Source organism: Paroedura picta, chromosome 4, assembly GCF_049243985.1.
Source record: "Paroedura picta isolate Pp20150507F chromosome 4, Ppicta_v3.0, whole genome shotgun sequence".
NCBI lineage: Eukaryota > Metazoa > Chordata > Lepidosauria > Squamata > Gekkonidae > Paroedura > Paroedura picta.
Window position 1 is genome coordinate 138,824,627 of NC_135372.1, and position 20,852 is coordinate 138,845,478.

The following is a 20,852-nucleotide window of genomic DNA, read 5'->3' on the forward strand; positions in this document are numbered from 1 at the left end:
TGTGTTACGTTGAATGCGTTACATTTTTCTTTCACACTTCCACGCCCCTGTCGTTTCATGCGTAGTAAATTGCCGTATAATCAGCAACTCAGTTTGTGTTTCAACTTTTGGGGGGGAAGAACGTGGCTGGCCAAAACTCTGTTTATTTTATTGTTATATTTGTATACCACCCAAGGCTCAGGGCAGTTCGCAGAGAACGTAACAGAACAATACATCAAACTCTCTGGTTATAATGAATGAAAGGTAACCGAGAAAATAACATTCTAACATAGTGAACAATCTAACAGGCCAGTAGGGTCTTGACGTTTGAACCGGAGGGTTCCCAACTGGTTGAGTTCACACAAAAAATGACCCAACTGACTCCCGCCCCCTCCCCTATGATTTTTACACCCATGGCCTACCCACCAAGCCCTGAGTGGAGCAGCCAGTCCCCTGGCTTGTAGGAGGGGAAAGATCATGGATCCCCACTGGAGTTCCCAGGGATCTACAGACACCCCCCCCCCCCCCAAGATGGGAATCCCTGCCCCTTGCAAATAACGGTAGCTTTTCAGTATGTCTTGTACAATCCATCCTTCCTTCCCCCGTCCTACCTCTGAGGATCTCAAGCAGCACACTGGCCTTCCCCCTTCAACCCCGCCATCCCACCCACCACGACACCCCTGGGAGGTGGTCCAGGCTGAGTCACTGGCCTTGGGTGACCCAGACGACGGGGCACTGCAGCCTTTCTCCACCTTTTTGCCATTGAGAAACCCTGAAAATGCTCTTCATATTCCGTTCAATCGCACGCGCTGCAGATCTTGCACATCCCAAGAATTCTGACCTCAACAGGAGCCTGGGACCTCCCCCTCACAACACCCCAGAGAACCAAGTCAGAGTCCAGCGGTCCTGTTAAGGCTAACAGAGTTTTATCGAAGGGGCAAAGAGAATCTTCTGGACACCGAACTGGGGTCACCGTGGGTGGGCAGGCCCGTGTCAATTTCCTGCAATCTGCAGGGGGTTGGACTAGATGACCCTGGGGTCCCCTCCAACGCTATGATTCTATGATTCTACAAGCTTCCGTGGACCAGCACACCGCTTCAGGCACAGATATCTGCAGAAGCGTTGCCTGCGCACAAAACTTTATCCCCAGAATAAAACTTGGCGGCCCTTCATGATGCCCCTGGCCCTCGAATCTTATCCTGCTGTTGCGACCCTCCCGAATCCAACAACCCTGCGAGGTAGCCGAGCTTGTTGGAAAGAGCCTGGTCCCTGGAGGATCACGTGCCGGGGCTAGCGGGAGGATTCGAACTCCGAGCCCCGCGCCCGCCAACGACCAAGCCGGAGCCCAGCAGCGCCTTTGGAAAGCCGAGCCCGGTTCTAACTGGGTCCAAGCTCTCGGACCCGAAAGCAGCCCCCTTGGCGCCGCGGGCCTTACTCCCGTGTAAAGGCGCCCAGCCGCGCAGGCGGTTCTGCCACGTCTCCTCCACGATCTCAGTCCCCCCTTTCTGTCTGCAGCCGGGCCTTCTTGGGGGGATCCGGTGGATCTCCCCTCTCTCCAGCCAGATCCCCGCTCTCCTGCCTCGGGGCTTCTCCCCTCCCCCTCCCCCTGGAGACCCGCCTCCCGCGAGCCCCCCAAAAGCGCCGCGCCTGCCAGACTTCCTGGCAAAGACCCGGACAGGAAGAGACGCTGCGAAAAGTGACACGTGGACAGCCGGGGAAAGCTCCCCTCCCGGCCCCGGTGGCGAGCCAGGTGGGACTCCTCGGAGGTGTGGCCGCCCCGCGGGATCCCGCCTGCCGGGCAAGTGGGGGGAGCCTCCCCCGCCGCCTGCCGAGGGATCCCCACGAGAGAAGCCCCGAGGGAGCCGTCTCACGCAGTTCTCTCTGAGCTCTCTGCGCTATCCCGGCAGCTCTAGGGCAGGGGAGACCAGAGGACTTGGCTGGGAGAGGTTCCCAGGTGAATGGCCTTGGGACCCGGGAAAGCCGGAGCGCAGGTGTATGGCAGCCCGCTCTGCTCGCACCACCACCCTCACCACCCCCGGCAGAAAGAGGGCCCCGGGGATGCTTTCTGGTCCAGGTAAGGCTGGGGGGAGGGCTCTGGGGCGGGAGGGGGTCTAGGTGACTTGTTAGAAGTCTTATTTCCTTCGAAAGTCGACCTTGCCAACAGAATGAATGGCTCTTGAAAAAGTTGGGTGAGAAGCTGGCTTTTGATGTGTAGATGTGTGAGCATGTGCGATCTTTCCCAACAGGATGGAACAGAGTTTTCCAACTCCCCCCCCCTAGTCACAGTCTTGTTAGAGCTGTTCTCATAGAGCAGTTCTGTCAGAGCTCTCTCAGCCTCACCTCCCTCACAGGTTGCCTGTTGGGGGGAGAGGAAGGGAAGGCGATTATAAGCCGCTTTGAGACTCCTTTGGGTAGTAAAAAGGGTGGCATAAAAACAGCTTTTATCCTCCTCCTGTTTTGACTGCGCTTTGTTGAGCCAGCTTGGTGCAGGGGTTAGGAGCGGCAGTCTCTGCTCTTTGATTCCCTGCTCCTCCATGTGCAGCCAGCTGGGTGACCTTGGGCCAGGCGCAGTTCAATGAGAGCTGCTTTTGCAAAGCAGTTCTGTCAGAATTCTCTCAGCCCCTCCCCCACCTCACAGGGTGTCTGTTGTGGGGAGAGGAAGGGAAGGCGTTTGCAAGCCGCTTTGATTCCCCGCTCCTCCCCATTCAGCCAGCTGGGTGACCTTGGGCCTGAATTTTGACATATCGTACGCACTAAATTCCAGAATTCTGCAGTAGTGTAGTGGTTAAAAGTGGCGGCTTCTAATCTGGCCAGCCGGGTTTGATTCCCTGCTCCTCCACAGGCAGCCAGCTGACCTTGGGCTACTCGCAGTCTTGTTAGTGCTATTTTCATAGAGTTCCGTCAGAGCTCTCTCAGCCCCACCTCCCTCACAGGGTGCCTACTGGGGGGAGAGGAAGGGAAGGTGATTATAAACTGCTTTGAGACTCATTTGGGTAGTGAAAAGGGTGGTATAAAACCCAACTTTTCTCCTCCTATTTTAGTCCGATAGTGCCATACAGAATAGTTTCAGGGTGTATATGTTTTTGAGAGTCAAAGTTACTGGGCTGAAGGAAACTTTGATTTTTGGAACCTTATGCATGGAAATTCTTGCTCGTCTCTAAGGACCTACTGGACTCAGATTTCACTGTTCTCCTGCAGACCAGCATGGCAACTCTCTGAAAGTTACTATCATTGGTGTGAAGTAAGGAAATACATAACATGTAACCTTATGTGAATGTTAAGTGTTAAGTCAAATCACTTCTGACTTCTGACAACCCTCCAAATTAATCCCCTCCAAAACTTCCTGTCTCTAACAGCCTTGTATGCTGAGGGCCGTGGCATCCTTGCCTGAATCAATCTCATCTTGGTTCTTCCTCTTTCCCTGCTGCATCCTGCTTTTCCTAGCATTATTGTCCTTTCTAGTGACTCTTGTCTTCTTATCATGCGAGCAAAGTATGCCATCCTCGGTTGAATTGTTTTAGCTTCTAGGGCAGGGGTAGTCAAACTGCGGCCCTCCAGATGTCCATGGACCACAATTCCCAGAAGCCCCTGCCAGCGAATGCTGGCAGGGGCTTCTGGGAATTGTGGTCCATGGACATCTGGAGGGCCGCAGTTTGACTACCCCTGTTCTAGGGAGAATTCAGGCTAGATTTGATCTATACGCCCCCAATTGGTCTTTTTTTGAGTCCCGCACAACCTGAGAAAGCATCGCCTGCAAATATTGCTATCAGATACAGATAATTTGTTAACTAGCAAAGTAGCAAAATTTGCGTGGCTTGCTTTAAGAATTAGGAAAGATTGGGTCACTCACGTATAGCCAGAATAGGTCCGCAGAACTTATGTTTTTTGCTTAGTAGATATAATCACATGTCTCTCAATCTTGTCTTTTGTTTTATATTTTCACAGCTTTACTAGTTTTATTGCTTTTATGGCTCATTTTATCCTTGTAAAATAGTCAACGGCAGTTAATGCTTCTAAATGTTGGCTTTTATGGTGGAGAAGTTTTAAGTTTTATTGTTGATGCATTTTTAACCGTTTAATGTATTACCTTCCCTTTTACAAACTGCTATTGTATAGTAGTGCATCTAAAGTTTTGGTCTAAATGACTGGAAAGAAAGAAAGAAAGAAAGAAAGAAAGAAAGAAAGAAAGAAAGAAAGAAAGAAAGAAAGAAAGAAAGAAAGAAAGAAAGAAAGAAAGAAAGAAAGAAAGAAAGGTCTTCTCCAACATCATTTTTCAGACAAATCTATTTTCTTCTTCTCAGTTTTCTTCATTGTCCAGCTTTCACATCCACCCCTAGTAAGAGGGAAATAATATGGCATGAATGATCTTGATCTTGGTCAACCGCGACATGTCCTTACACCTAAGATCTGATAACCATCTTCAAGTATTTAAAAGGCTTCCATATAGAGGATGGAACAGAGTTGATCTCTCTTGCCCCAGAGGGACAGACCAGAACGAATGGGATGAAATTAATGCAAAAGAAATTCCATCTAAACATCCAGAAGAAGTTCCTGACAGTTAGAGCGGTTTCTCAGTGGAACAGGCTTCCTCGGGAGGTGGTGGGTTCTCCATCTTTGGGGATTTTTAAACAGAGGCTGGAGAGCCATCTGACAAAGAGGCTGGTTCTGTGAAGGTTCAAGGGGATGGCAGGTGACAGTGGATGAGCAATAGGGATGTGAGTGTCCTGCATAGTGCAGGGGGTTGGACTAGATGACCCAGGAGATCCCTTCTAAAGAGTCTTTTCTTAAGAGTCTTTTCTTTGCAGCTGCCCTTTCTGCTCGCCGCCTCTTTCTGATTGTGGTTGATGAACAGAAAACCTTGCGTAATTTTGATTTCTTCATCATCATTAACCTTAAAGTTATGCAATTAAAGCAGGAGTCATTGGTCCGTAACTTGCCAGCGTGACGTGGTGGCGTGATTTTAAATAACGGCTCCCGCGCGGCCGTTGGTGTGCCTCTTCGGCTAAAGCCATAACTATTCTGGAAATGACAACGAAGGGCTTGAAGGATGTTCTGTTTTGACTGGGGAACAACAGTGCACCGGGCAGCAGCATAGACACCCCCTGGCGCATCCGTGGTGTAGCCGGCTAGATAAGCAGGAAAACTCTGCTTGTAGATTTGTCTCTTTTTGTCCTCCCTGGACGGTTCAGTTTCTGCTATTGTTTCCGGTTCCTTCAGCCTGCCTTCTCTTCCATTTAGACGCGCTTGTCATGTGCCACATCTGTCCCACACCCCGATCCCCAGCAAGGCTAGTGAAAGGCTGTTGCACATTTAGCATCTGGGGTGGGATTGTTCCTCCTCAGAGCTTTCTGTCTGTCATGGGGAGGAAGCAGGTGCTTGCCCACGTTGTGTACGAAGGCATGATTGTGTTGGTGGTTCAGGGGTGTTAGGGAGAGGCACATGGCTGAACACGGCAGCTAAGGGAGTTGAGGGTGTGTTTGTCTGAGCGTAGCTGTGGAGAGCAGCCGCTTGACGCTGACGGAAAAGAGTCAAACCAAAGTTTGAATCCAGTGGCAACTTTAAGACTTTCAGTGTTTCATTTTGGGTATAGGTTTTGGTGTGTTGCACGCATGCTTCTTCAGATACATGCACACACACACACACACACACACATACACACACACATGAGGGTGGGCTCTGTGATATTATAACCCACTGAGGTCCCTCCCCTTTTCAAACCCTGTTCTCCCCCCCCCCCCAAAAAAAAAGCCAGTGTGGCATAGTGGTTAAGAGCAGTGGACTCTAATCTGGAGAAACGGGTTTGATTCCCCACTCCTCCACATGCAGTCGAGCGGGATGATCTTGGGCCAGTCACAGTTCTCTCAGATCTGCTCTCCCAGAGCAGTTCTCTCAGAGTTCTCTCAGCCTCACAGGGTGTCCGTTGTGGGCAGAGGAAGCGTAGGCAATTGTAAACTGCTTTGAGACTCCTTTGGGTAGTAAAAAGTAGGGTCCAAAAAAGAAAAAAAAAACACTTATTTCCCAAATACCCGGGAATTTTCCAGTGTGGGGTTGGCAGTGTTGTTTCCCTTTGTGAGAGATGACGGGCGGGCCCCTCTCAGCGTCAACCATCTCTAATTTTGCTCTTCCAGCTGGCGTGAACATCAATAATTCTCCGACTGATATATCTTTAGACACTCGTCTTGCTATTTGAGCTGTTCTCTCTCCCCGAGGCCTAGGCCAGTTTGGCTGGAGAACTTGTATTTGCCGCTGTTTTTTTCAAACAGGCCCCACAGCAACTCCTCCGTCCGCATCTCTTCAGATCGAGACAGCTCAAAAGGAAGCAGCAGCCCCCCTCACCACGGCAATTTCCTTGGATGCCAACTCCCTTCTTGCTGCAACTTTAAATCTTAGCGGTGTCCTGTGGGTAGGAAGTGTACAACGGGTAGGGTTGCCATCTCTGGGGAATACCTGGAGGTGGATCCTGGAGAGGGTGGGGTTTGGAGAGGGCAGGGCACAGGGCCATAGAATTCACCCTCCAGGCAGATGCTTCCTCCAGGAGGGCTGATTAGTATTGTCTGGAAACCAGCTGTGAAAGAGGGAGGTCTCCAGGCCACACCTGGAGGTTGGAAACCCTAACATCAGGTGGCTGCATTTGCCCTTCAGTGTTGAGTGGAGCTAGTGGATGGAGCAGGGAATGGTTTATCCACACCTGACTTCATTCTGAGGTCATTTCCACATTTGGTTGGCCAATCTCCAGGTGGGCTCTGGAGTTCTTCCAAAATTACAGCTGATCTACAGACGACAGAGATTAGTTTGCCTGAAGAAAGTGGTTGTGTTGGAGTGTGAATTCTTTGGCATTGTACCCTCCCCTGCCATTGTACCCTTCTCCACATGCAGCCACCTTGGGTGACCTTGGGCCAGTCACAGTTCTGTTAGAGATGTTCTTAAAGAGCGGTTTTGTCAGAGCTCTCTCAGCCCCACCAGCCCCACAGTGTGTCTGTTGTGGGGAGAGGAAGGGAAGGCGATCATAACCTGCTTTGAGATGCTTTCAGGCAGTGAAAAGCAGGATATAAAAACCAACTTTCATTCATTCATTCATTCATTCCATTCATTTTTGTATTGTGAGGAGAGTAAAGTACTTCTTTCTCTACCTTTCTACCCCACACACAATTTTGTAAACCTCTATCCTGTCACCCCTCAATCATCATTTCTCCAAACCAAGAAATCCTGATCTTATCAACTTGGACAGATGGTGAGTGGGTGGGCAGGAAGGGACGTGCCAGGGTTTGTCTCTTGTGGCCCTTCCTTGCGTACCCAGGGAATTGCTGATCACTACTGTGGGATGGCAGATGAATTCCCTCCAGGCCAGGCTGGATTCTGGAGATTTTTGGGTGGTGGTGGGGATCACTTGGGCATGAAATTGGGGTCACTATGGGTAGGCAGGTTATTGTGAGTTCCTGCATTTTGCAGGGGGTTGGACTAGATGACCCTGGAGATCCCTTCCAACTGTATGATCCTATGATACTAAACAGCCCTAACTTTTTTACCCTTTTCTTCAGTGGGAAAGAGTTGCATTGTTTTAGTTGCCCTCCTCTGCACTTTCTCCATTGCTATGATATCTTTTTTGACCAGGCAAGCTGATATGCCTTTTCCTATACCTTTTTTCAAAACTGAACTCAGGGACCAGTTTCCTAGCTCTGCTGTTACAGTAAACAAGACCAGGTGGTATGCAACACGTCTGAGTCAGATATCAGAAGTATAAGGGGGGGGTCACTGCATCAGGTGGAAGAGGATCCCACAAACGCAAACCATTTTTTTGAGAGTCTGTTTTCATAGCTGCTGTTTAGAACATCCCCGAACGGCACTTTGGATAACTTATTGCAAAGGCAGGATGCATAAAATCCGAGTGCATGACCAAGACTTGGCTAATAATTCTTCAGAAACGAAATATTTGGTCTACACGTCGCTAGTTAATTATTACCGTGTATATTTGTGTGTAGGTGTGTTCAGGCAGCCGGAGAGAACCGCATCCCACAGAGAAGAATGCAGGCAAGGCAGTCTTCCTGCAGAGGCTGGACAGTCAGATATCCTGGATGCTTTAGGTTGATCCTTGCATTGAGCAGGGGGTTGAATCTGTGACCCAACAAACTTAGCCCTCTTGAATAAATGAATGGAAAGGCAACCGAGAATAGGACTTGTAATAATGGGTTTAAGTGAACGGGTGGAAAGGTACCAGCTGGATATTAGGAAAGATTTCTTTACAGTCAGAGTAGTTCAGCAGTGGAATGGGCTGCCTAAGGAGGTGGTGAGCTCCCCCTCACTGGCTGTCTTCAAGCAACAGCTGGACAGATCTTTCTCCTGGATGCTTGAGGCTGATCCTGCATTGAGCAAGGGGTGCGACTAGAGCAGGGGTAGTCAAACCGCGGCCCTCCAGATGTCCATGGACTACAATTCCCAGGAGCCCCCTGCCAGCATTCGCTGGCAGGGGGCTCCTGGGAATTGTAGTCCACGGACATCTGGAGGGCCGCAGTTTGACTACCCCTGGACTAGAGGGTCTCTATGGATCCTTCCAACTCTAGGATTCCATGAATGCCACTGTGTTTTACCTCTAGAATACAAATGGCCTCTGCCTAAGATTGCCAGCTCTGGGATGGGTAATTCCTGGTGGTTTGGGGGTGGAGCCTGGTGAGGGCAGAGGGGAGGAGCTTGTTGGGGATGGGATGCCATAAAGTCCACCCTCCAAAGCTGCCATTTTCCCCAGGGCTACTAGAGAGCCTGGAAATCAGCTATAATTCCAAGCGAACTTCCGACACCACTTGGAAAGCAGCGACCTGAACCTGTTCCTAATTTGTTTTTCGTTATCTGCTTGGTGTCGTGGTTAAGGGCGACGGCTTGTAATCTGGAGCGCCGGATTTGATTTCCTGCTCCTCCACCTGCAGCCAGCTGGGTGACCTTAGACTAGTCACAGTCCTGTTGGAAGCTGCTCTCACTGACTAGTCCTCTCAGAGCTCTCTCCGCCTCACGTACTTCACAGGGTGTCTGTTGTGTTGAAGAGAAGACGACCGTCAGCCACTTTGAGACTCCTTGGGGCAGGGAAAAGCAGGGTTTAAAAACCCACTCCTCTTCTTCACCAGTAAATCCTTTCCTGTCTCCTTTATTTAAAAGGGCCTTTGAACAGCTGCAAGGGTGTGATCTTCCCCTCCAGGTTTTCTAGAGTTGCCAGCTGTGGTTTGGGGAGTACCTGGAGCTTGAGGGAGGGGTGGAGCTTGGGGAGGGCGGGGTTCGCTCATCAGGGGAGAGTCCGTCCTCTGATCTCCGTCCTCTAGGACAGGGGTAGTCAACCTGTGGTCCTCCAGCAAACGCTGGCAGGGGCTCCTGGGAATTGTAGTCCATGGACATCTGGAGGACCACAGGTTGACTACCCCTGCTCTAGGAGATGCCCAGGCCCTCTCAGACGACAGAAAACGTAGCCAGAGAGGGCATTTGTTGCCAATAACCATGTTTGCAGGGTGGCATGAGCGGGGCTTCTGCGTTCGCCTGAAGCCAAGCCTTCTGAGTCATGCCAAGTTACTGTCAGCGCGGCTGGTTCCTCTGCCGCAGAGGCCGATGTGCCAGTTCCGTGGAGGATGACAGGTGAGTGGCAGACAGTTTGAAGCCCTCTGACAGCGCGAGGTGCCCGTGTGGCAGCGACACTCACTGACGTGGAATGGGAAGGCAGAGACAATGGAGGCCCTCCAGGAAATCTCACTGCCCTGCGCTGTCTGCGTTTATGGGATGTGAATCCGATCGGGTGTAACAAGCATGAAGGGTGGCAGGGGATAGGAGAAGCCGCGCGCACCAAGAAGAGCGCAGCCGCCGAGCAAGGGATTTGCAAACTCAGACGCTCTGCGTTCGAATCTCGCCCTGCTGGGAACTCGCCCGGTGGCCTTAAGCCAGTTAGTTGCAGCTTTCTGTTTGGGACTTGAGCCATCTTAAGGCTGCCCCCCACCCCCCTAAGGATCTTTGTGAAGGGCTTTGAATCCCTGAAATGCATTTGGACAAAAGGCTATTCATAATGAGCGGCATGATTTATATTATTAACTAGGGGCCAAGCCCGTTGCATTCAGGAACACAGTGGGTGCTGGACTAGGGGGATGGGGTGAAAGAACTCTGTGGACAGCCTCCCCCCCTCCCCCGAGGACCTAGAAAGGCTGCAGGCAGCTGTTAGGGAACTCACCAGCAGGGGCAGCTCTCACGCAGCAGGGATCTGCAGCCTCCGAGCCTCAGAGGGAAGTGGAACGAGGAGGGGGTGGTCGGGGGTGGGGGATAGAAGGTGATTGGCTGGCCACTTTGAGACTTCTTTGGGTAGTAAAGATGCTGTTCTCTTTTTCTCCTCCAACCTTCCAGTTTCTACGCCAGCTTTGCCTTGATCTAGACTCATAGAATCCTAGAGTTGGCATGAGCCATAGAGGCCATCTAGTCCCACCCCCCGCTCAGTGCAGGATCAGCCTCAAGCATCCAGGAGAAGGATCTGTCCAGCCGCTGCTTGAAGACCGCCAGTGAGGGGAAGCCCCCCTTCTCCTAAGGCAGCCCATTCCACGGCTGAACTAGTCTCATAGGATCCTAGAGTTGTCAGGGGCCATAGAGGCCATCTAGTCCAACCCCTGCTCAATGCAGGATCAGCCTCAAGCATCCAGGAGAAGGACCTAGACCATCAGTGAGGGGGAGCACACCACCTCCTTAGGCAGCTGATTCCACTGCTAAACTACTCTGACTATGAGAAATTTTTTGCTGATATCTAGCCGATACCTTTTTACACATAGTTTAAACCCGTTTCTCCGGGCCCTATCCTCCGCTGCCAACAGGAACTTCTTCCTGCCTTGTTCTATGTTACAACCTTTCAGATACTTAAAGAGAGCAAACATATCCCCGCTCGACCCCCTGTTCTCCAGGCTGTGTCTTATTTGCCGTTGTTCCTTCATACTTTCAAATCTGCATTTGTGGCTGTCAGAACTCAACAATCTCTCTTTATTTAAGAAGCTGGTTGTTGAAATTTGTTAAACGTTTCTCAAGTGATATTTCCAGATATGGTCATGTTGACCCCCTCCCCAAATAGCCAATGACAGGCCTGGGAGGAGCCCTGGGTGGGCGTGTCCACAGCTCTGCTTCCCAACCATATTCTGCCCGATTGCGCCACTTCTGGGGTTTCTCGAAGCCCGAAGAATGTTTCAGGGCTTTCTCAGCGGTAAAAAAAAGTAAAGAAAGGCTGTTCTGCTGCCTTGAAAACCCTGTGGGTTTGTCACAAACGGGCTACCACATGATGGCACTTCACACAGACCGTTTATGCACTGGGAACTTCACTGCCCCAGCTCTTGCGCAGGAGGCCAAATCGGGGGCGGATGAGGTGCACCAGGCCAAATGCTCCCCCATGTGGGTGGAGGAAGAGGTGGGGCAACCTGCCACTACTAAAACTCCAGCCTGCAGCCCAGCATTGAAACCTCCAGTGCATAATCGGTCACAAACATGCAGACTGACATCGCTTTGGAAGACTTTCTAGAGTCTCTTTCCAGTTTTGGAAGACTTTCTAGACTCTCTTTCCGGTTCTAATTTTGTTCCTTGATTCTTTTGTCGCAGGCCCGAGTCTCGAACCTGGACTGTGATGCTGCTCCTTGGAACTTGCTTGCTGTACTGCACGAGGGTCGCTATGCCCATCTGCGTGGTGGCCATGAGCGCTCGCTTCGACTGGGACAAGAAACAGTCGGGCCTGGTTCTCAGTAGCTTTTTCTGGGGCTACTGTTTAACCCAGGTCATCGGAGGTCACCTCAGCGACCGGTATGGAAAACACCGCAGTTTCATGCCTTATGACCACCCTGGTGCTGAAATCAGGGCCTAAAGAGAGAGCCAGTTTGGTGTAGTGGTTAGGAGTGCCGACTTCTAATCTGGCATGCCAGGTTCGATTCTGCGCTCCCCCACATGCAGCCAGCTGGGTGACCTTGGGCTTGCCAGGGCACTGATAAAGCTGTTCTGACCGGGCAGTGATATCAGGGCTTTCTCAGCCTTACCCACCTCACAGGGTGTCTGTTGGGGGGAGAGGAACAGGAAGCTATTGGAAGCTGCTTTGAGACTCCTTGAGGTAGAGAAAAGCAGCATAGAAGAACCAACTCTTCTTCTTCTTCCTCAGTAATATCAGGGCTCTCTCAGCCTCACCCACCCCACAGGGTGTCTGTTGTGGGGAGAGGAATGGGAAGGCGACTATAAGCCGATTTGAGCCTCCTTCGGGTAGGGAAAAACAGCATGTAAGAACCAACTCTTCTTCTTCTAGATGACCTGTATGGCCCCTTCCAACTCTATGATTCTATGATTCTTATATGGTGTCCCTGCATTTCCAGGTAGTACCACAGAGACATTGGTGACATCTGGGGGTAGCACTCTGGCTTTCGGGCAAAACTCTATGGTAAGAAGCTAATTCTACCATAGAGGTTTTGCCCACAAACCAGAGCATCACCCCCAACGTCTACGATATGCCACATCACTTCCGGGTGATGCAAGGACACTGTGTTTACTTCCTGGTTGTTCTCTTCTTGCTCTCGGAAAGTCCCCCCATACTCCCCCCACCAGCTGGCAACCCTAAACATAGTTAATAAAATAATATAAACAAACATCATCAGAGCCAGGTAGGAGGGCCAGTAACCGATACAGGAGATATGCCACACGAAACAAAACAGTCTTCATCTGCTGGCGGAAGATACTGATAGAGGGAGACAAATGAATCTCCCTGGGGAGGGAGGTCCTAAATTTCGGTGCCATGCCCAAAAAGGCCCTTCTTCCAACCTCAGATGGCCGGGCAACCAGAGCAGGGCCTCCGAAGAGGAGGATAGAACTATGTTCGCATTGCTGCAGTAGAGTACCCCATCTACCCCTGGGGAATTGTGATGGTTCAGCCCTTCTCCCCAATTCTCTAGTGGTCAAAATCTGCTGCTCTCATATTCAGTAGGCCAGCAGTAAAGCCCTGGACAATAGTGGTCTATCCATTCCAAAGATACTACAGAACAGCAGCCCGAAGAATGGCGGGTTTGATCATCTCTTTGTTTCCTGAGCATCAAATAGGAAATAGCTTAAGTCTTTGGCTGTCAAATGCTAAAAATCCGTTGCATCGAATCACCAACAAATGATGACAACTTTCCTTTGTTGTCAACTTTCAGCTGAGAAGTGCCATCCCAGCTGTCAAATACCAACTGCCTAAAATCTGAACATTCATGTTGGGTCGGTAAGGCTCCCGTGTCAAATTTCAGATATTCAATACGCCACTTTGTCACCGAGGGAGTACAGCCCATCTTCTGACGGACGGCTAAAATCCAGAGGCCTGTTTTCACATGGCAACAAAGAAAGTTTATTTGTGTGTTTTATTTCTTTCTTTGGATCTATAACTAGCCCTCTCTGCCGAAGGCAGACTCAGGGCGGCAGATGACACAAATACTGTGATACCGTCCATCGTGTTAGAACCCGTGCTAAAAATGATAAAAATTGAAAAGATCTAAAACCTAAGACCATGGGCAGGGAGCAAATTAGGAGGGAAGCTAATTTTGTTGTTGTTGTTGTTAGGTGCAAAGTCGTGCCTGACCCATCACGACCCCATGGACAATGATCCTCCAGGCCTTCCTGTCCTCTACCATTCCCCGGAGTCCATTTAAGCTCACACCGACTGCTTCAGTGACTCCATCCAGCCACCTCCTTCTCTGTCGTCCCCTTCTTCTTTTGCCCTCAATCGCCCCCAGCATTAGGCTCTTCTCCAGGGAGTCCTTCCTTCTCATGAGGTGGCCAAAGTATTTGAGTTTCATCTTCAGGATCTGGCCTTCTAAGGAGCAGTCAGGGCTGATCTCCTCTAGGACTGACCGGTTTGTTCGTCTTGCAGTCCAAGGGACTCGCAGGAGTCTTCTCCAGCACCAGAGTTCAAAAGCCTCAAATCTTTGACGCTCGGCCTTCCTTATGGTCCAGCTTTCACAGCCATAGATTGAAACTAATTAGATGTTAGCTATTTTACTGGCCTCATCTGTAGCCTAGCAGAAGATTGCTCATTGGTTGGATATATTTTTGTGTTTCTTTTTTCCCTTGGCTGCTGGAGGAATCACCTCTTGTGGACAAGCACCAACTCAGACATCTGGGAAGCCCCCCTTGCAGGCGTGGCCTGACTCCCTTCTGTCTTTCTAGGATAGGAGGCGAGAAGGTCATCCTTCTCTCTGCCTCCGCCTGGGGATCAATCACGGCTCTTCACCCTCTGATCATCTATCTCGGCTCCGCCCATCTCGTCCTCATGACCCTCTCCCGGTTCCTCATGGGGCTTTTTCAAGGTACGAATGATCTGCTTGTTTTGACTCCTCAAGGAATGAGGGCGGGAGGCCAGCCAATGGATGGGCAGAGCAGGATGACTGAAGGAGATGCAAAGGGGCAGGGGTGGGGTCTGCTGTAGATCAGGGGTAGTCAACCTGTGGTCCTCCAGATGTTTATGGACTACAATTCCCACCCATGCAGCTGACTTTGCTTAAATCCAGGGGAGGTTACCGGAAGCATCCCCGCTTTTTTTTAAAGGTAAAGGTATCCCCTGTGCAAGCACCGGGTCATGTCTGACCCTTGGGGTGACGCCCTCCAGTGTTTTCATGCCAGACTCAATACGGGGTGGTTTGCCAGTGCCTTCCCCAGTCCTTACCGTTTACCCTCCAGCAACCTGGGTACTCATTTTACCGACCTCGGAAGGATGGAAGGCTGAGTCAACCTTGAGCCAGCTGCTGGGATCGAACTCCCAGCCTCATGGGCAGAGCTTTCAGACTGCATGTCTCCTGCCTTACCACTCTGCACCACCAGAGGTGCTTTTTTTACAGCACACTAAAAAAAACATTAAAACGACAAACTGCCGTAGATATAGTCCAGAAAACCAACTATAAATAGCATGTCCACAACCTTTGCAGGCGTTATGGGGAAAGTTGTCGGCATGAGACGTTAAACCGTACTATGCAGAGTTTGGGTTTAGAAAGGAGTAACTCTTCATAGGGTGACACAGTAATGTCCGTTTGCCTTTAAGGAAAGCCTTAAGAGACACTCGAGGACCCAAAATTATGGTATGGTGCTCAAAATCCCTTGCTGATTCTTTCTCCTTTGATTATTAGGGGTCTTCTTTCCTGCTCTGGCCAGCTTGTTGTCCCAGAAGGTGCGGGAGAGCGAACGGGCATTCACCTATAGCACAGTAGGAACCGGATCTCAAGTTGGGTGAGTTCCCTTAAACAAATAGCACGGCTGTAATAAAGCTATATGGAATTCCACCTGAGCTGTGGTTTCTAGCTGAGGCTGCCTTGACAGTGGCAGGCAGAAGGGGGGATAAGTCTATGGGTGGTGGCTGAGGAAGGGGCCTGCCACATACAGAGGCGCTAAGCCTCTGAATCCCAGAGCCAGGAGGCCACATCTGGGGAAGGCCTCAGCCTCTCTGCCCTGTTGTTGGAACTCAAGAGGAACTGGTTGGCCCCTGTGTGAGAGAGGATGCTGGACTAGATGGACCACTGGTCTGATCCAGGAGGGCTCTCCTGATGCTCTTAGGAAGGCCTCGGCCTCTCTGCCCTGTTGCTGGCCCTCCAGAGGAACTGGCTGGCCACTGAGTGAGACAGGAGGCTGGACTAGATGGATCCCTGGTCTGACCCAGCAGGGCTCTTCTGATGTTCTTAGGAAGGCCTCGGCCTCTCTGCCCTGTTGTTGGCTCTCCAGAGGAACTGGCTGGCCACTGTGTGAGACAGGATGCTGGACTGGATGGACCCCTGGTCTGACCCAGCAAGGCTCTTCCGATGTTCTTATGAAGGCCTCGGCCTCTATGTCCTGCTGTTGGCCCTCCAGAAGAACTGGTTGGCCACTGTGTAAGACAGGATGCTGGACTAGATGGACTATTGATCTGATCCAGCAGGGTACTTCTTAGAGCCTTATGTCCATAGAATTCTTGGGGGTATTTTTTGGGTCTAACTATACCTTTTCCTCAGGGAAAGATGGAGAAGAATATTTTGAAATTCTGTGCATATGTGTGTGGTACATATTTGGATTGGGACCATAGCACACAGAGAGAAGAAGCTTAGGCCTACCCCCTGCACGTAGGGTTGCCAATCTTCAGGTGGTACCTGGACACATCCTACTTTTATAATTGATCTCCATACAACAGAGATCAGTGGCCCCCCCAAAAATAATTGCTTTGGAGGGTGGACTACAGCAGAGGTAGTCAACCTGTGGTCCTCCAGATGTTCATGGACTACAATTCCCATGAGCCCCTGCCAGCAAACACTGGCAGGGGCTCATGGGAATTGTAGTCCATGAACATCTGGAGGACCACAGGTTGACTACCCATGGGCTACAGGACACAGTACCCTGCTGAGGTCCCTTCCCTCCCTAAACCGTGCTTTGCCCAAGTTTTGGCCTCCAAATCTCCAGGTATTTCCAATCCAGAGCTGGCAACCCTATATCGATGACCTCAAATGGCCCTCTGTGTGTGTGTATGTGTGTTATTTGTCCTGTTGGGGACTACATGTGTAACCCAGTAGAACCTGGTCAGCTAGATTCCTCTCTTGAATTATCTTTTACAATCAGAGAGAGGTGTGTGTGTGTGTGTGGGGGGGTATTTAAGTCTATAAATGTCACCGCTCTTGTGAAATTGCCTTCAAGGTGTTACAGCTTTCACAAACATAAATCCCTCATAAACCCAACCGTTGCACAGCCACCGGTGTAACTGAGTCATAATTGCTATGAACGGAGCGGCCGTTGCAGAAGCAGGATCTCCGATGCCCTTCAGAAAGGACACTGTGAACCAAGGCAAGCCCTGACAAGCAGAGTCCAGTGACACAAAGCAAACAAGAAGTCCCAAATGTTGGCTGCAAGACGTACAGGGCTGATTCTTCTCCATATGTTCTTTAGGGACTTCTGCAGTTGCTGCTCTGGGTCTCTGCAGTCTTCCTCTGGCTTGGGTCAGAATCAGAATCACACAGAGCCAGAAAAGACCACCAAGGGCCATCCGGTCCAGCCCCCCACCTTCACACACTCCTATCTGATTTGCTAAAATTTTCCAGCGGAGATTCCACCACCTTCTAAATCAGCCATTCCCCTGCCAGGAAGAGCATTCTAATATTTAAGAAGAACCTCCTTTCCCATAATTCGAGCCCATAGCTCCAATTTTTTGTTTCTAAAGCAGCAGTTAAGCAAGTTGGCCCACTCTGCAACAGGTCTACCTTTTATGCAGCTATCCTAGCAGCCCTTGTCCTCAAGGGACACATACCCAACTCTCTCAACCTCTCCCCAGAAAGCCCCACAGCCACCCTAGTCACCCTTCTCTGAATTTGTTCCAAAATGTCAATACACGGTGGCTGAGGAGAACCTCCGCGTTCGGTCACTAATCAATCCCAGAGCCAGGAGGCAACATCAGGGGAAGAGCTTGGCCTTAATGTTCTGTTGTTGGCCCTCCAGAGGAACTGGTTGGCTACTGTGTGAGACAGGAGGCTGGACTGGATGGACCCCTGGTCTGATCCAGCAGGGCTTTTTGGAAGTTCTTACGAAGGCCTTGGCCTCTGTGGCCTGTGGTTGGCTGTCCAGAGGAGGCCTAATCCAGCAGGAATCTTTGGATGTTCTTCAACCATGTTTGAAGGTCTCTTGTCCTAAACCCCCCAAGGAGACCCCAGAAATCAGCTGTGAATTGATAGCACTTTTCACCAGGTTATGAGTGGACGTGTACAGTATGGGGCCTCTCTCTCTCTCTCTCTCTCTCTCTCTCTCTCTCTCTCTCTCTCTCTCTCTCCCTCACTCTCCTCTTCCTCCATTCTGTGTTTGAAGACTGAACATCAAGTGACCCGCCTTCAATGTCTCTTTTCTTCCAGGACGCTGGTGATGGGCGGGGCAGGATCCGTCCTCCTGGAGTGGTACGGGTGGGAAAGTGTCTTCTACTTCTCAGGCCTGCTGACACTGCTGTGGGCGTACTTGATGTGCAAATACCTCCTCAATGAAAAAGGTGAGTCACACTTTCCTGATGTCCCTCCCTCCCTGGGGCTCATATTGGCTCTCCTGCGGCCGCCATGGCTGGGGCTCCCCCTTGGCATGGCGCCCCCCAACGAGCAGCAGGAAGTCAGGGGCGCCAGCGGGAAAGCAAGTGGAACAGGGGCTCAGGTGGTGGCAACGTCCCTCAGCAAAAGGCTAACCCCCCCCCCCCCCGGGCCTCAGTAGAATTGTCAAGCGTTGACCGGTCCCCAGTGATAAAAAGGTTGGGGACCACCGATCTAGTCCAACTCCCCCGCACAATGCAGGACACTCACTACCCTCTCACTCATCCACTGACTGGTCATTCCTTCTTCCGCTCCTGCCTGGAGGTTGGCAAGCCCAGAAATCACGGCGTAGTTTATTTTAATACCCAAGTCATCAGGATTCTTCTGGCAGGACATGAGAATGGTTTAGTTACCCTGGAATTTACATACAGGAAGCAAAACAGATGCGGGGTGTCATATTTTGCAGAATCCATCCAGCCATCTAGGCAGGGAGACAAGACAGCCAGTAGTTCTTCCACGGAGGCCCTCATCCGCTTCGATGTGTTTTGTTCCCTGTGTGCAGAAACCATCCTCTCCTTCGAAGACTTAGCCAAGGGCCTCTCCATTTCGAAGCAGTCCAGGGTGCCTTGGAAGCAGTTATTTAAAAAGGCCCCAGTATGGTAAGTTTGCAGAAACGTGGGGGACAGATGCCGTTTCCCTGTTCCTTGACGCTGAAAACAGTTGGTTCCCAGTGCCTAGTTTCCTTTTGCTTCTTGCCAACTCTGACCACTGATGGGGGGCAGAAATTCAAAGGCCCTTTGAAATTCCACATTTTTAAAGATCAGCACAGCCAATCAGAAGGCGTGCTGGGCAAAAGCCCTGTCTGGCCCTGCCCATTTTCCAAAACTACTCAGCAGGCCCCCAGGAAAGGGGTCAGGAGACACCCTGTTCTAATTAGAATCACAGAACCATGGAAGGGACCTCCAGGGTCATCTATTCCACCCCCCTGCAGAATGTAAGAAAGTCACAACTACCTGTCCAGCTAGTTAAAAGGACAGGCTTCCTCGGGAGGTGGTGGGTTCTCCATCTTTGGAGATTTTTAAACGGAGGCTGGAGAGCCATCTGACGGAGAGGCTGATTCTGGGAAGGCTCAAGGGGGTGGCAGGTGACAGTGGATGAGCAAGAGGGTTGTGAGTGTCCTGCATGGTGCAGGGGGTTGGACTAGATGACCCAGGAGGTCCCTTCCAACTCTATGATTCTACCCACTCTTCTTCTAAAAATAATAGTCCTGCCGTAACGATTCACTCTCCCATTGTGTGTCTGCAGGGCCGTGATAGTCGCTCAGCTTTCTGCCGCAAGCACCTTCTTCACCCTGCTCTCCTGGCTGCCAACTTTCTTCAAGGAAACGTTCCCGGATTCGAAAGTAAGTGCGTGGCGGGTCAGAGAGGAGGGGAGCAAAAGGCAAGCCCCAGGGCTGCCGAGAGGATTCCAAAGCACAAATTTGGCTTCTTGCTTAGATTTAGGGGCTGGAGAGCAGCCTGGAAGGCCCAGTCTGTCTCTTTAAGGGTTTTTGGGCCATGAAGGCTTTGGGCTTTGTGGACTGAAGGTCTTCAGAAAGAACTAATTGCCACATTCTTGGGTCCTTGAGTGAGCTAAGAGCCTGTGAACAAGATGGATTAATAACAGACACCTGCAGGCTGGAGTAGGTCCACTAATACTCCCATTATCTCTTAGGAAATAACAGGTTGCTTTGCACCATAGGGTGCATTCCACCCTCCATTCATTCATTCATTCATTCATTCATTCATTCATTCATTCATTCATTCACCAGCTTTGCATATTTCCTTCCTTCCTTCCTTCCTTCCTTCCTTCCTTCCTTCCTTCATTCCTTCATTCCTTCATTCATTCATTCATTCACCAGCTTTGCATATTCCCTCAATAGTGATTTTTCTGCCATCGTTACAACTGACCTAGGGCCACGCTGTAAGGTTTCCAAGGCAAGAGGTGTTCGGAGGCAGTTCGTCATTGCCTGCCTCTGTATTGCAACCCTGCTGTTCCCTGGCGGAATCCGTTCCAAATATCAACTCAAGCCGACCCAATGCTGGTTTCGGGCTTTTTTCGGTTCAGGGCCCGCTGGGATGCTAATACCACCCCAATGTCTTCATCGAACGTGCATCCTGCTGCATCGCAGGACAGAGCAGTCGATGAAGCTGAAGCGTTAATGTTTTAGACGAAGGTTTGCCGGCCCCTTGCCTGTTGCTTAATCGGTGCTAAGCACTTTCAAAGGTAAAAGGTAAAAATGTAAATTGTGGGGAGAAAGGTTGAGCCTGGCGACGCCACGCCACCTAGTGATCAAATATGCACATTACAAGTGAAGTGTACAAATCCACTAGGTTGGTGTCTGGTAGGGCCTTAGAAACCCGCAGAAATTTCAGGGTTTAAGCTTTCAGGAGTCAAAAATCCCTTTATCAGATGGTTGAGGCCAAGGATTGCTGGAATATCTGCTGGTCTCCCCATCCAAGCTCATCATTGACTGTTCCCCACTTGTTTTAGATGGAACAAGCAACATTTATTTTAAATTGTGTCTGTCTGTCTATCATCTTCTCTGCCTACCTGTCTGCCTACCTGTCTATCCATCTATCCATCCATCCATCTATGTATCACCCTCCCCTGGGGCTCAGGGCAGTTTACATAAAACTTGGTGGAACAGGAACAGTACAGAGAAATCAGTGGCTATAAAGAACAATAATAGTAAACAGAAATAACAATAGCACAGTATCCTATAGAACAGGGGTAATCAAACTGCGGCCCTCCAGATGTCCATGGACTACAATTCCCAGGAGCCCCTGCCAGCATCTGCTCCTGGGAATTGTAGTCCATGGA

General features: G+C 50.5%; 1 protein-coding gene across 1 annotated transcript in view; it reads left to right on the top strand.

Moving 5' to 3' along the window:
- Positions 1 to 1,495: 1,495 nt before the first annotated feature.
- The window catches only part of SLC17A9 (solute carrier family 17 member 9), a 28,075-nt gene continuing 8,718 nt past the window's right edge, over positions 1,496 to 20,852 (top strand). The window contains exons 1-7 of the mRNA XM_077335815.1: positions 1,496 to 2,053; positions 11,572 to 11,769; positions 14,146 to 14,285; positions 15,099 to 15,198; positions 17,829 to 17,959; positions 18,553 to 18,649; positions 19,296 to 19,392. Of these exons, the coding sequence (XP_077191930.1) occupies positions 1,938 to 2,053; positions 11,572 to 11,769; positions 14,146 to 14,285; positions 15,099 to 15,198; positions 17,829 to 17,959; positions 18,553 to 18,649; positions 19,296 to 19,392 (879 nt within the window). The 5' untranslated portion in view covers positions 1,496 to 1,937. The remainder of the gene's footprint in view (positions 2,054 to 11,571; positions 11,770 to 14,145; positions 14,286 to 15,098; positions 15,199 to 17,828; positions 17,960 to 18,552; positions 18,650 to 19,295; positions 19,393 to 20,852) is intronic.